General features: G+C 41.3%; 1 protein-coding gene across 1 annotated transcript in view; it reads right to left on the bottom strand.

Annotated features, from left to right (window-relative positions):
- The window catches only part of SH3RF3 (SH3 domain containing ring finger 3), a 257,144-nt gene that overhangs the window by 7,463 nt on the left and 234,463 nt on the right, over nt 1-15,218 (bottom strand). The window contains exon 9 of the mRNA XM_065651436.1: nt 3,016-3,353. Within this exon, the coding sequence (XP_065507508.1) occupies nt 3,016-3,353 (338 nt within the window). The remainder of the gene's footprint in view (nt 1-3,015; nt 3,354-15,218) is intronic.

Genomic DNA, 15,218 nt, shown 5'->3' with positions numbered 1-15,218 from the left:
GGGTTTGATCAGTAGCCTGGATGTGGCGAGTGCTGGAGCTGCAAGCCAACCTCTGTGGGAGAAGGAGCGGTGCTCCGCTGCCTGCGTGAGCCTCATTTCCAATGCCGTAAATATTAAGGAATGTGCTACTTCTTCCAACCTTTCAGTGCTCTGTCTCTGTGCGCACAGATGGGCGTTGGGAGACAGAAAGCCAAGTACAGCTAAGTGCACTGAAATGCTTTGCAGCTTTTTAAATTTCATCCAGCATCTGAATCTGTTTATCTAACCTTTTTTTTTTTTTTCCCCCCCCTCTCCTCCCTTTTCTTTCTCAGAGAATTGCTCCTACTGTGCGGATGAAATGCACTAAAATGCAAGCAAGCAAAATATGGAGCTGAATGACGTTGAATATGAGTTCCTCCATTGCCAGATGTGAAAAGAACAAGTGGTCTGAAAAACATGATTTGTTTTTTAAAAAAATATAATTTGGTACTTCTGAGCAATTTGATGATTTAATGAGCACAGATGGAGGTGGGATGAATTTCAAGGAGACAAGTGTTTAATGTATCTGCTCAGATTATTCCAGGACTAAGCATTATCCTGCCTAGTGCACGAAGGTAATTAATATTTCCCATTATGGGCATGAAATAACCCATACGATCAGTTAAGGAATGCAGATACACTAGTGATATGAAAGTTAATTCATAAATCAATTAGAGAACCTTGCCTGCTGTGTATAATTAGGGTTACTTCAATTATAGCTTATTTTCGGATTTAAGACTCAGGAATCAAAATGCTTAAAATCACAGGAAGTTCCTTACCACTATGTACTACAATTGGAAGTACTTACTCAGTTTTAGCAGTCTAAATCTATTTACTCCTGATTCCAGCATGGTTGAGCAGACACAGCTAACTCATGTCCCTCTGGTTCTCTTCTGCCACTTAAAATTGTCACTATTTGGCATATTAAATAGTGTGTCTGGACTTCTCTACAGTAAAGCTCTGAGAGCAGCACTGCAACAGCCAGCTCTGGAGATGTCAGGGGATGTTCTTCCCGCCTTCTTTTCATGGCTACATTTAACTAAAGGTGAAGCATTCTACTGATTTAGTTACACTGGTGCTAAATCTGGTTTATATTGATTTAGCTTTTCTTATAGCATTAATCTAAACTGATGTAGACCAAATTAAGTGCACCTAAATAGGGATTGTTTTTTCACCCCTTTTACTAAATTGCTTTTTCATGGATTTTAAGGACAAGAGACTGCTGTGATAGTCTGCTCTCGCTGCCTTCATTACAATGCTGAAGGACTTGCCTGTATTTATTTCTGCTTCAAGTCTAATAGCTGTGCTTGAACAACAGCATCTCTTTTAGACAAAATGCTTGATCTAGAGTAAAAATATTCCCATGCCTATCCTGTCTGCAGCCTCTTACAGACTGTTACCAAGCCATTTCTAAGCCTGCTATTTAGCAGGTGTACCAGAGCTCCTTGTATCACTCACTACAATTATATTGTTTTAAATCTTTCATTGTTTCTATGATGCTTCTTTGAGGCCACCCCACTTTGCCTCAGATTTGGCTCTTCTGAAATACACTGTCACTCTGTGTTCTCCTTACCAATGTGCTCAATCAGGTCTGTACAGACAGGTCTGCCCTCCTCATGACCTACCTCTCACTTCAGTCCTCGATTCTGCAACAGCAAAGACTTTATGTTGGACAGTGCAGGTCCAAGACCCAAATAATTTTCTAGTGAATTCTGATCTGGAGTTAGACTTGATGCCAGTGAATCAGTTTTCGATCCACTTAGGATCTGCTGTGTCGGTTGTGTAAAGTTTACTCAGCAAGAGATTTTATGGTAACAAACCAGATGCCTTAGAGTCATTTAAATATGTTACAGTGTCATTGTTACCTTCCCAACCAAATTTCAACTTGCATTCAGTAAAACATTGTGTAAGGTATGAACTGTCCTGTAGTATCCCTTATTGTGCGTGTATCATCTGTTCCATGACCCCACTTGTGTTCAGGGTCCAGTGGCTTGCACAGTCTATTCCCTTCAGCCTCTTTCATACACTCAGACAAAAATAGTTTCTTTCAAACTTCTACAACTTTACTATTGTTCCAAAATTGTTTTAAATATCAACTCCAGAGAGTTCCCTAGACTGTTTTTGAAAACCCTTTGATGCTTTCGTAAAAAACATGTTCTCCTCAATCACTTTTTGAGTGGCAAGCATTTCAATAGCATCATATCAGTGCATTATCTGTTCCCTTCCCAGTCCTCAAAGTGCAGTCTTGTAGAAAATATTTACCTGAAGCCAATATGACTCTGCACATGGAGACTTAGCTCTTTTCTGTACCCATTTCCAGGCAGTTCTCTCTCTCTTAATCTACTTTTGTATTTTGGTGTTCCTACTCTACTCTTTTCGGGTTTGCAAGGTCAATTACTGTAAGGTACCAAGGTGCCAAGCAGGCTGCTGAAATGAACTCCAGAATCACTGGTACATTCTTCTATAGAAACAAGACACACTTTTGGTAATGGGTCACTGAAGATGGCACTACCTTTAAATATCCTAAATTAGGAGAATTTGAAACAGTCTTTTGTATTGCAGAACAGGCCAAAAAGGGCATTGGTGAGCAAATACATCACCTCTGTTGCCCCCAAGCAGGAAGCACCAGACGACAACTCCATAAGTTTATTAAAACATAGGAATCCCACTTAAAAAGTGGCCTTTGCCAACAGCATTTATACCCTCTGGGCTGAGAAAGCACTGCTGTCCTTCATACTTAGAGCAGGGCTGTACAGTCTCATGGATAGATGCTGCTCATCACTTTTTTAATCAATGAACATTAAACCTGCACTGTGTGTCAAATGATTTTCAGTTGGCAGATATATGTAAACCCTGTCTTCCTAAAAGACAGCTGAGCCACCTACCGTCAATCCACAGAGCAGCAAAACTACAACAACCCATGAGCAAGTTAAACTTGCAGCCCTCCTCCAAATACTTCCTGAGGACGCAGGTGACCTGGGCAGATACACAGCTTACCTTTCCCGGGGCAAAGGCTTGGGCTCTGGCCGAATAGCTGCCATGGAAGAGAGGGGCTGCCTGGCAGGAGAAGGGATGGAAAAATTCAAATCCAAGGAGCCAGTTTTCCTGTGCAGAGGCTCCAGCCCCATGGCTCCCTGCATTTCACTCTCGATAGGGCACGAGCCGGCTCTGCCGTGGCTGGAGAGGGAGGAGAGCTCAGGTCCCACAGCTCCTTGCAGGACTCCTTCGATGGCTGCCTGGGGGTCGTGCGTGGGGGACACGGACGGTGGGGATCGTGACTTCTTTTTTGTTGATGCACCTGCCAGAAGTTTCAGCAGCCCGCTCTTCTTCTCCTTCTGCAAAGAAACCAAATGAAATATGAGCGGTGAGCAGACCTACCAACTCCCTTCATTTTTCTTTTGGAAAATCTCGGCATGCGTGGCAGGAAACCTCCCAAAACTGCCATGACTAGAGGGAGATCCAAGTAGAGCTTGAGCTTTTGGTAATAAGGATCCTACAAAAATCCCTCCCCATCCAACAGGGTTTCAACTTGTTCAGCAGAGTAAGGACTTAACATACTGCAAAGATTATCTCAGTTTTCAAGTCCATCCAGGCAGTGATCATGTGCCTTTTAAAAGAAATAGTGCAGTTACAGTGGGACAGCAAAGGTATAAACTTCCCATGCGGAGAAAGCAGCAACTGAGTGCTGCCCTCTCTCTTCCAGGAGAATCCTGTCCCCTAATAGAGAAACTCCTCAAAAGTAACAAGTCAGGCTCTATGGCTAAAAACCTCTTCTGGGAAGCACAAGGGTCTGAGGAGAGATGTCAGATCCCAGTCTATTGCAAGGGAAGCACTTGTCATCCCTGCCTTGTTTACCACCTAATGCAGATTTACGGTAGGGAGAATGGGCACAAGACATGGGTACAATGGTTTAATAGCTCTTTCCATAACATGCTCCCCATCATATCCTGCATCACACACCTGTACCTATTCACGTCTCCCTCCCAGAAGTGGGTCAGTTCTCCTTGTGTGTTAAGGTAGAGGTATCACTTTGATGTTTGAAGATAGACCACAAAATTCACAATTGGCAATTGCAGTGGCAGGGCATGGGAGGTTTCAAAGTTCTACAAGGGTTTCTGATACAGAGGAATGAAAACAAGAAAACAACATCCTTTCAACTAATGTGAAAAAAAAAAGAAAAAAGTTCAGCCTGCATTACTGAAGAAACACATCTGACCTTGTGGGTTTTATAGCAGTGTGAGAAATCCTGCTGTACACTGACCTCAAGTGTACACAAACACCGAATATTAGGTCCTTCAGCTATAAAGTTTTTTGGGTAGCAGGATTGCGTGCAGAAACTGGCTGTCCTTCTGTGCATGCTGCACAGCACTAGGCTAGAGTTGCAAACAGCAATTTCCTTTTTTTTTTTTTTAATGACACAAGAAGTTTTGCAAAAGGTCTGTTAGGTTTCTTCCTCTTCTGTCAGAAGCATAAGCCGTTACCCAAGACTATCTTCAGAGACTCAGGGCTGTGAAGTTTAGCTATATTTGATAATTTGTTCTATAATAGCATCCCAGGGGATAAAAACTAACCCAACAACTGCAAAATGTATGGAACAGAAACTCTCTCTCTGTCTTCACGCAGGAACACTCTTTGGAAATACAAGCCAGTAATTTATTTATACTCTGTAGACAAAATGTCCCATGCAAGGTTTAAAATGATGCTCTTTTATGTGCTGCTGAAGTAATTTCTCAAAGCAGCTCTAGAGAATAAAAGGGCTACAATAAAATAAATATAACCTTTTAGAAGATGCTTGGATTTACTACAGTAAATGTACTTGGAGTATCTGATATCTCTGCTCCCAAAGTTCTTGTTTGCACTCTTTAGCTGTCACAGAGTGGTAAGAAAACAGAAATACCTTAGATGTTAAGACATGGAAGAGCTAAAATGAAGCATAGTTGTTGTTACAAAGTCCATTAATTTTTGAGGAGTAGAGTCTGAACTACTCTTCAAGATCTCAGTCTCCTGCATACCACTGGTTCCAACTATATCCTCTGTTTAAAAGGGCATTTGTCACTTACAGGATGAAAGGATCCATCCTGCCAAGATGTTCATCCAGGCAGAATCCATGGAAGCTAAGGGAGGCTGGCCATATGGCACTATCAGGTCAAAAATACTAAATAAATTCCCCTGGAAACAATAGAAAAGCAGACCCAATGCCCCTGATAAATGTCTTCTTTCCCTGATGGGAAGGGACGGTTGTGGGAAGTGTGGCAGGTGTGCATGCTGGAATTCACCTGAAGCACCAGAAAAATAATTCAGTGTTTCCCTCATTCACTAATTAAGAAATATCTCCGCTGTCGTCATTATATCAAATTTTAAAGCTCTTCATAAAATCGCAAAACTCTCCTTTCCCTGTGGTGCACTGAAACAATAGCTCTAATGATCCAAATATGCGTACTGTGTCAATATGCATTCGAAGGTGTCTTAAAGGTCAGTGACAGAACACAATGGCCATTGTGGGGCTCCGGAGAAACAGCTATTGTGCAGCAGTGAGCACTTTGAGCCTCTTTAATTGGCGGCTTTGCACATGCAAAGTAACTATGTGAACTATAGCCCTGTATAATGAACGATTAATATTCCTATGTGGTAGCAGGTTTTTTTGCTTCTAATTTAAATACCTTGGCAAATTTTCATTAGAAAAACCTTGTGTGACTTAGACCATTTAAGGCACAGAAGCAAAAATCTTTGGAAAGGAAGAGATGCATATATTCACACTCATCTGCACATTAAAAAGCAGATGAGTCTGACAGTCGTTCCATTTTGTTTACAGGAACGGCTTCCGCTCTAGATGGTTAGCCTTGGCATAAACTTCTACACTCAAGCTACTACCCCTCAGATAACAGAGAGCTACAATGAACTTGCTGATGTACCCTTTGCTCTACTCTAACAAAAGGAAAAACAAAGAATTGATTTTTAGCCCTTCTTAGTCTACTGAGCATTTCACTAAACTTTTGAGACTAAGATCTGTGTTCTCTAGAGAGAGAAGATGACTTACTCCAATTGTTAAGCCTAGTCCTGCTAGTCAAAGGCTGAGGAGTTCCATCCTTCCCATTGTGGCCTTGGGCAAGATATTTAGAGGTGAATTGAGCCTAAACCGCTTCAGGTGCCTGGAGATCAGACATTACATCCAGCTCTTGCTCCCTTTGAATCTGGCAAGCGTTTTCAGCCTTCTGGTATCACATTGCCAGATCCTCTGCTGACGCTGCTCAGAGCACTTCCAGCAAAACAAGGACTGTCAGGAGCTGCTAATTTACTGCAAGGTCTCTCGTGAGAAACAGTTGGGTTTGAACTCTTGTGATCAGCAATTCAACCTAAACCCCTTCACGCTCCCTCCCCCATCTGTAAAATGGAACTAAGTTAAAACTCCTCCTTGTGCCGCGGGAATTCATTAATGACTCCAGTGTTACAAAGCTGTATATTTCTTTGAGAGCAACTGGTCCTTTTCCATGGCTTTAATATAAAAAAAAAAAAAAGAAAAGATTTGGAATGGGATGTTAGCATGCAGTCCCAGTAGTGATTTATTGCAAATGTCCAAGTATTATGAATTCATTTAATATTTAGTATAATAGCAGCCATCCTTCACAAGAAATTAATTTAATATTTATATGGCTGTCCAAGACAGTCCTTTCTTCAGCAGTTTCACTGTAAATCAATGGAGCATTGCTGGGTATAAATGCTGTAGAGAAATCCATACTGATTGGTTACAGACTCTGTGGTTTTGAAAAGAGATAAGACGTTTACAGAGGACATATCTGATGACTTTCAGGAATGAAGTTTTTGAATCGAAAAAAAAGATGGTTTACTTTTTCCATTCACAGACGGCTGTTTTATTGTTTTCTAGGAAATCTGTAGTCTACGGAAACAGCTGTGTAATTACTGAGTTTTCTTTGTCTAGTAGCTACATTTCCAATTGACTGCAAACAGTGTTTGACGTCCCTACCTCCTGAACCTGCCAAGGTCAGACCTTCCCATCTGTGTTGATGGATGGATTCACAGTATGGACAGCACTTCTCCCATCTCCTGGTTACTGCCCACATGTTTAACTGAATTTAAATCATGACCTTTGTGTTGCTCAGGTTTTATTCTAGGAAGTTGAGAGTCAAAACTTCCAAACCATAAATTTCACAAGGATAAGCACTTTGTTAAAAAAACCCCAAAAGACTGAAATTAGCTCTTTTAAATAAACTCCAAGCTCTTTCTAGTTAAGAAAAAAAGGACTGTGAATACAGACAGTATAGGCAGGTCAGAATTTCTTACTTGTCTAGCGAAGACTATGCTTGAGATTGTGTTCTTACAGTGCAGCATGAAGGAATCTCAGTGGAAATCAGTCTCTGGCAGCCCAAGGATGGGATGGCCCCATGACCCTGAAGCAGACACCTGCGGAAGCCAGCGCTTGGGCAGGTGCAAGTTTCCCTCAATACGTCACTGTGAGAATGTTTGGAACAGTGAATACAGGCTGAGCTTAAGAACTCACAAAGGACTTGATCAAAATTGAAGTCTCAGATATGTAAATGTTGAAATATTTTGCTTCACAGTAATTGGGGATGATTTTTCCCCTCATTAATAACCCCACTTGAAGATAATAACTAGCTCTTCTTTCAGCTTCAAAGATGAGATGAGTGCAGAATGCAGCTACTTCATTGACTGAGTGATAACCGAGTCCCCTGTCTGCAAAGTAATAATCATGCCATAATCCAAATATCAATTATAGGTACTGGCTATAGTAATACAGTTTTTTTTTAAAAACCATCCTCATCGACAGAAAATTCTCATTTAGTTTTCTTCATCTGCAGCTCCTAATACTTAATTTCCTACCTATCCAGGCTCATTAAACAAATGAGGAAACCTTACTGCAGCTGACAGAAAAAGTGGCTCCAGCCATTGAAATGAGGTAATTTCTCATGTGACACCAGTTACATCAACAGATAAGAGATCCAGAGGGAGAAAAAAGGTTTCATTTAAAAATGAAGAAAAGAGAAACAAAACTGATTAAATGCTGCCTTGAGCCCTAGAGAACAAATGAGGAACTCATCCATCAGTCAGTACCCCCAAACCACCACTTTTACTGCTTGTTTAACTTGGTTAGTACTTGTTTCAGTAGACTGAAGTTAGTGTTTGCAGAACAGTGCCTTTTTATTCTAATTCCAACTTGGCTACTGGTGAGTGATGCTCGCATTGAAAGAGTAGGTGGTATTTTGAATTATGTCTTTTATGAAAAAAGCTATTTGGGTTTTTAAAATCTGTACAATTATTTGACTTGAGATTTTGATAATTATTTTAAAAGCACAAGAAACAAACCAGCATGATCTCAGAGGAAAGCTTCAGGTCTGGGATGTCTTTGGAAATGTATTTATCATTTGCAGTTTGCTGCTATTTCTCATGAGGCATAGATGACATAATGAACAAGACAACAATAATTACTCACTATACAATTACTTCTGATTTTGGGGAAAGACTAGTTTTGTATCATATCTTGTGTGGAAATACTTGCCAAATATTTAGTTTTCAATGGAGACAACTGCTTCTGGCCAGAAGTTCATTATTATAATCTCAGTATACAAGTTACATGCCAAGGAACAAAAAGGATTTTAGGATCACAACATCATTAGCTTTTAAATCCCGGTGATAGTAACATGCACACATCCGTGCAGAAACATATCAGACATATAGTCACTAATTTGAAGATAACTAGTATTAAAGCCAGGGGAACATAAGTAAATTGTTTTGCAGCTAGACCTAACTGGGAATTTCAAATGTTTTGAAAACAAAACTGAGAAGAGGAAATTAGTGTTCAAGTCCCAGTACAGCAAAGCACACAGGCACCTCATCATGTGCTTTTGTTGAACTGGGGCGGATGCAAGGCTCTAGAGACTGCTAAAAGAGATAAAGAGGGAATCTAAAGATATATTTGAATATTCAATTTAGATGGAACATTAGATCTTTCAAACACTGGAACAAAGTCAAAGGCTAGCTCAAAGGGCAAAAAAAATGGAAGAGGAAGCGGAGAGTCTCAGGTATCAGGGAGCTTCCTAGAAGCCGCTGCGTTCATAACAGGCAGAAGGTAAAAGGAACCCTAACACGATTAATGGTAAATGAGGGACAGATTATCTGCTACATGGATATTGCCTTATTTCTGTGTTCAATGGAGGGAGAAGCTGATGGATGGGTAGTTTCGTATTTCATTGCTTTTTCTGGTCTGGTATGTAGTGAGCAGATGATAATTATGAAAAAGATGGAAAGTTGTTAAGACACACAACTTACTCCATGCCCAAATAAGAGTTTCCAGTGACGTTTTTTAGTGGGAACAGGTGAAACAGAGCATCAGGGAACTGAAAACTACTGCTGTGATGAAATAACTCAAAACTGTGTACTGGTAAAGTGAAATGCAAGGACAAGATCAAAGAAGGTGATGAAACCACAGTTCTCATTAAGACCTTGGAAACATTTCCACTTATTTCCAAGCAGCCACTATTCCTAGAACTAAGCTCAGATGGATGTGTTTTAGTCCTGACTGTAGGCCACCTCTTCCTTTGAAGTGTAAGCAACGTCTTTGGGAACACAAAGGAAGAAAGTAGGCATGATATCCTTGTATATATTTGACATTCAGCTCCCTTCTTCACTCAGCAGTCCACTGGATGTTTGATTATCCTAAAACGAGTAAGGCAACTCCAGCACAAAGCATTGAGATCTCCTCTTCTCTGCTCCACTCTTCTGCCCCTGCACAGCATTTACAGAGAGGAGTAAAGCACACATACTCCCCCGTCTCATTTGGGTAGAAAACTCAATCAAGGAGTTTCATGCAAGTGCTTCAAGGGTGGGATGTCCAAGCATGAACAAGAGTTCTTTCTCAGTCATATAAGACATCCTCATCTGTTATTTCTGGAAGGAAACCTTTGCACCGTGCAGAGATGAGCACATGTTGTGAATACCAAGTGGAAGCAGGTAACTTCCTCAGAGTGAAAAAACATGATTCAAGCCACCCTTCCCTTGCCCATATCTCCTGCTGGTTTAGACACCTGTTCTACTTGTCAGATTTTGTGAATTCCATTTTCTAGGCACTGAATTCTAACCCCACATTATATGAGAATGATGAATTCCAGTACAAAGCCAGAGGCTTAAAGATAATAAACCTCCATACTCAGAAAAAGTTAATGCCCATTGTGAAACTGGCCAAAAAGTGAATGCAGTGTGCACTGTGTGAATACAGATCCCAAGTATTCCCATGCTACTATTGAAACTAAACTGCTTATTTTCACACACAAAGGGAGTACCTCCTAAACCCTGATGCTCAGTAGTGTCAAAAAGGCAAAAGAGAAGATTGGGAATTGTTAGGAAAGGTCTAGAGAAAGAAGTAAAAGCCGTCTGTAGAAAACAGTGCTGCAGGAAGCCCTGCCATGCCTATCTTCCTGAACTCTGTGTTATCTTCTGGCCACCTCAGCTGGAATAGAATGTTGTAGAACTATGAACAACACAGAGAAGGACAGCGAGGACCATGAGAGGTGTGGAACAACTCCTGTATATTGGAGATGCCCACCTGGAAAGCAGACAACTAACAGAAAATATGATAGTGGCCTACAAAATCCCTGCCTGCACAGAGAACATAATTTGGGAACAGATCGGTTATTTCCCGCAATATAAGAATTAGGGAGAACCTAATGAGGTTATCAAGAAAATGGTCGAAACTAAAAAATAAGAAGAACTTTTTCACACAATACATAATTACATAGAGACTTACTGCACACAGTATTGTGGAAGCCAAAAGTATGATCAGGTTCAAAGAGGATTAGACAAGTTAATGGAGAACAGATCTAGTGAGAGGTATTAAAATAACAATATGAATCCAACCTCTGCTTCAGGAAGTCCCAACAGGTAAATGAAACTGCACTTACAGCATACACAGGGTGACTCCACCTTGCTATAAAGAGATCATAAAAACATTGAGAATGATTGCTGTGACCAAAAAAAAAAAAAGCTATCTGGGCAAGAGCATAGGAAACAGGACAAAGTCAGGAATGAGCCCTCCCATGTGCCCTCCCAGCTTTGGGAAATCAGCTGTTCAGAGACTTCCTCAGCTGCAGGGGTCTGAGAGAGGGCAAAAGGCCGCATGCAGTGTCAGCCAAGTAAGAGACACAAAAGGTTGGGAACTGTAACCCCAGAGTACTTTCACAGCCCTGCAACTGCTGTTTGGATTCCTCAGCTCCATCTCCGCTGTGCAAAACATTGTGGATCAAGGGCTGCAGCACTTGCCCTGCAGCAAAGAGCCACAAAAGTGCTGGTGACGGGGCTGACAAGGCCCTATTGCTTCCCAGAGCCCAGCTTGCTTCCTAACCTGGCATTGCACCACCTTGGTACATACCAAGGGCTTCCTCGGAGATACCATAGAGGTCTCCTACATAATGTTACACCATGTCTTGAAAAGCCACCCTAAACTTGAGCCCAGCAAATGTTAAGCCTTTATTTTAATGCAAATCAAATATGACTAGATGATTTAGGCAACTGTGGTAGATTAAATGTACTTTCCAGACAATTTAAGTGAAACAGCATCCTTCTGAAACTTTAGATTCATTTATTAAAACTACAGGAGAACCTATCACAGCTTTACTGACAGCACAGGATTCTGAAATGAGAAGAACTTCTATAAAATCATTTACTGTTAGACAAACTGATCAGAATTAGTGTTTTTAAATGAGATGATTTAGACTGACTGCTTAGCTTGCTGCACCTTGTCTCTCATAAGGAAGTGAAAAGGATTTATTGGTCCTGGGGAGCACTGGGACCAACACCCACATTCTGCAGAAAGCCAGAGCAAGCTCAGTCATTGAACACCTGAATGAAAAAGGATCAATGGCAGAAGTCAGGATGTGCTTTGATACACTCTATTCTTACATGTAGTTAGCTCTGGCTCTCCCCATTCACAAGGGATGGATTTAATTTCAGAAGCAAACATTGGATGGTCTTGCTTTGTAATCTTATTAAATGACAGGCAAATGAGACTTGTATTTTTATGGAAAGCAGAAACATGTAGGTGAAGTTTTGGATTAGTGGAGGTCATCTTGTCCCTTGTTGCTGATGTATCTATTCCCGCTTGGTTGATACTGTTGCAGCAGCTGTGCCACCTCAGGCTGTAATTTCAGCACTTCCAACAAACTAAATGGCATTGGGCTGGGCTGTGCTCAGAGGGAAGATTACTTGTGGAAAATTCAGGCATCACAGGAGGTATATTCTTCTCTCAAAATCAATTCCCCATGGAAGAAAAAAAAGAGCTGTCTGTGGACAATGAAAAATTGCCAGGATCTGCGTGTACTAGACACTGGAACACATTACAGTGAAATAATTCCTACAAACAACTCATCAGTTCATAAAAGATGCATTTAGCTAGAGACTGAGGAGTCAGATGAGACTGACAGAACATATCACACCCTCTTGGTCTGTGGCCTAGAGGTGAAAAAAGCAGAAGCTCAGGGAACGTATTTCTGAAAATTAGCTGGGCTGTGAGCTGCTGCTGCGGTAGCCTGGACTGATGAGGGGTAGGAATGAGCAGGGCCTTGGAGGTTCTCGGATGGTCTGACATTGCAGATGCAGGTCCTTGACACCATCAAAGCCACGGGCATGAAAATTTCTCTCTCTCTGAAGGCCGCCCTCCATTTTTGGCAGCTCCCACAGCATCAAATCTAGGCATGCAAAAAATGATTCCTAGTGTATTTCATGCATTAAAAAAAAATCAGGTTTTGCCCCTGCTCCTCCCTGCCCTCATGACAAACAAGGCGTGTCTCAAACAAGGCGAGCGATGCTTTATTAGCAACAAGAAAAGAAATACCAACATGCTCAAGCCATTGGCTTCTTTTCTGGGTGGAAGGGGAAGCTCAGCCTCTTGACACCCATGGGGGTGCAGGGAGTCCCAGGTTCTTTGTGTCCCAGGTACTCTGTAGCCCAGGTGCTCTGTATCCGCGGGCACTGCAGGTCTGGCTGCACCCAGCAGCACCTCACTGGGACAGAGCTGTTGCCCAGAGCACTGAGGTGCCATCAATTATTACGGTGCATAAGCTTTGCAGGCAAAGCAGACGAGGTTTCTACAACATCCTGTGTCAGCTGTGCTACAGGTATTTTCAGTCCTACTATGTTTCCAAGCAACGCCTTGTGAATTACTTCTGGGACACGCTGTGGTGGTTGAAGTCCCATTCTCTTATACGGGCCAATTGATCACATATGCTCTTTAAAAAATGAAGAGAGAATCCCAGAATGATTTTAAAAGATTGTAAAGTAAGTGGCTGTCAGTGTCAGAGGAATACCCAGGCATGTAAAAGACAATTTCTTTGATAAAGTGACCAAGGCACTGTGGCTTTCCAAATGTCACGACACTTGGACTGTAATTACTAGTAAGCTTTTCAATAGCTAAAGGCTTGCTAGAAGCTACTTAAGCCCTGGCAGCATTTGTAATAAAAGCATCCTCTCTTTAGCAAAAGTCATATTTCATCTCCTTTACTTGTTTCATCTTTTTGTTACTTAAAAATTAAAAATGGATCTATCAAAGACTGTTTGCTAAAAAAACCTCCCGATATCCTTACACCAAATTCAGGTCTTTAGGAGTATAAAATTCCCCCTTCTTAAATTAAAGAGCTGAGCAAGAAGGATCGCCAATGAAAAATAGAGCTAACCAAAGGGAACAACCAGGGTACAACAAGAGAAGGGCAGTCAATAGCACTGTGGCTTTTTTTCCTTTTGCACTAAGGCTGGTTTTACATTGCAATCCTATCCCTCCATTCCATCTTCCCTTCCTTTGTCTGTTTTACCCTCTTCTTTTTACCTAACACATGACCTGCAGGTATGACCATATAATTAAATGCAATTGAGTTGCACTGATTTAACTAATTGCCACCTGTCACATGTGCCACCTAAGTCAATGTTCTCCATTTCTTCATCCTACCCCAACTGTGAGACAAAACACGTTACCTCAAAAGTCAGGCTTAAGCTGACTTGGGTTACCCAAGATGTCCGAGGACAAGCTTTACACCAAAGCTGGTAGTACGATAATTTCAGTGGTGCGGCCAGCGAGCACCATCTCATGCGCGTTACACACTTAGTCACATCTGTAACCTCAAGAACTGTCTGGACATGAATTTTTTGCTTCTCTGGAGTGTGCTAGCAATGAGGCAATGACATCTGGTCAGTGTTTTCACATGTGACTACTGCAGAAATAATTAGCAATGACAACACATACACAGCATATTCCTCTTTGCCAGCTAGTTGACTGATGCAGAAGAGGCCAGTATGACCTGAAATAAGAGGTGGATCCTGCTAACTAACAGCAAGAAATGCTCAATTTTAACACAGAAGCTCAAAATGCCTCTGTGAAGAAGCTTGTCACATACACCTCACATCTGAATATGACGGAAACTATATAAAGATAAAATCACTACTGCACTGGAGCAGAAATGACATTTTTGTCAAAATAGTCCATCTCTGAGCCCACCTACGATAGATGAAGATGAAAAACCCTTTACACAAGTCAGATACCAGTGCAAGAAGATTTCCCCTTGACCACAGTGGTTGATTGACTGATGGTCTGTACACACTGACAGTCTTCCTTATTTTCATTTTAGAAAAACAGTGTGGGTAAACATGGACTTAGAATTTCTCATCTTCAATTTGATCATGGTTGATTGGAATGTCTCGGCCTATAAAGATAACACAATTTTAGTTCATTAGTTAAGCAATCATGACTTCTATACAAGCTCATGTACTGTGATTACTTTGCTGTATCTGAAAATCTTCCAACAGTAGAACTTGCAATATGATAAATTTCTTGCCCAAGTTTGTTCTTTCAACTTCTTCCTGCTAGGACAGCAATGTGTGTGTTTGAGGGGTCCCTTGCAGTCTTGCACTCTCCCTCCTTTTAACCTAGCAGCATACATGTAAGAACTCAAACTGCATAACCAGATGCTGCCAGTTGCTTTGCAATGTTTTCCAGTTAATGATTTTCTGTCAAACAAAGAGGCTGTTTCAAGCAGGTACCAACTGGGCTTGGCTCATTCCCAGTGCTGGGTGATCTTTTCAATAATTCCTTGGTAGGTGAACTAGAGAGGGCACTTCTAAAACCAGCAGTGGGCAGTGGAAGGTGTACTGCTTTTAGCTGGGACAGAGTTAATTTTCTTCATAGT

Source organism: Caloenas nicobarica, chromosome 1 (genome assembly GCF_036013445.1).
Source record: "Caloenas nicobarica isolate bCalNic1 chromosome 1, bCalNic1.hap1, whole genome shotgun sequence".
NCBI lineage: Eukaryota > Metazoa > Chordata > Aves > Columbiformes > Columbidae > Caloenas > Caloenas nicobarica.
This window is presented reverse-complemented; position numbering and strand designations above follow the sequence as displayed.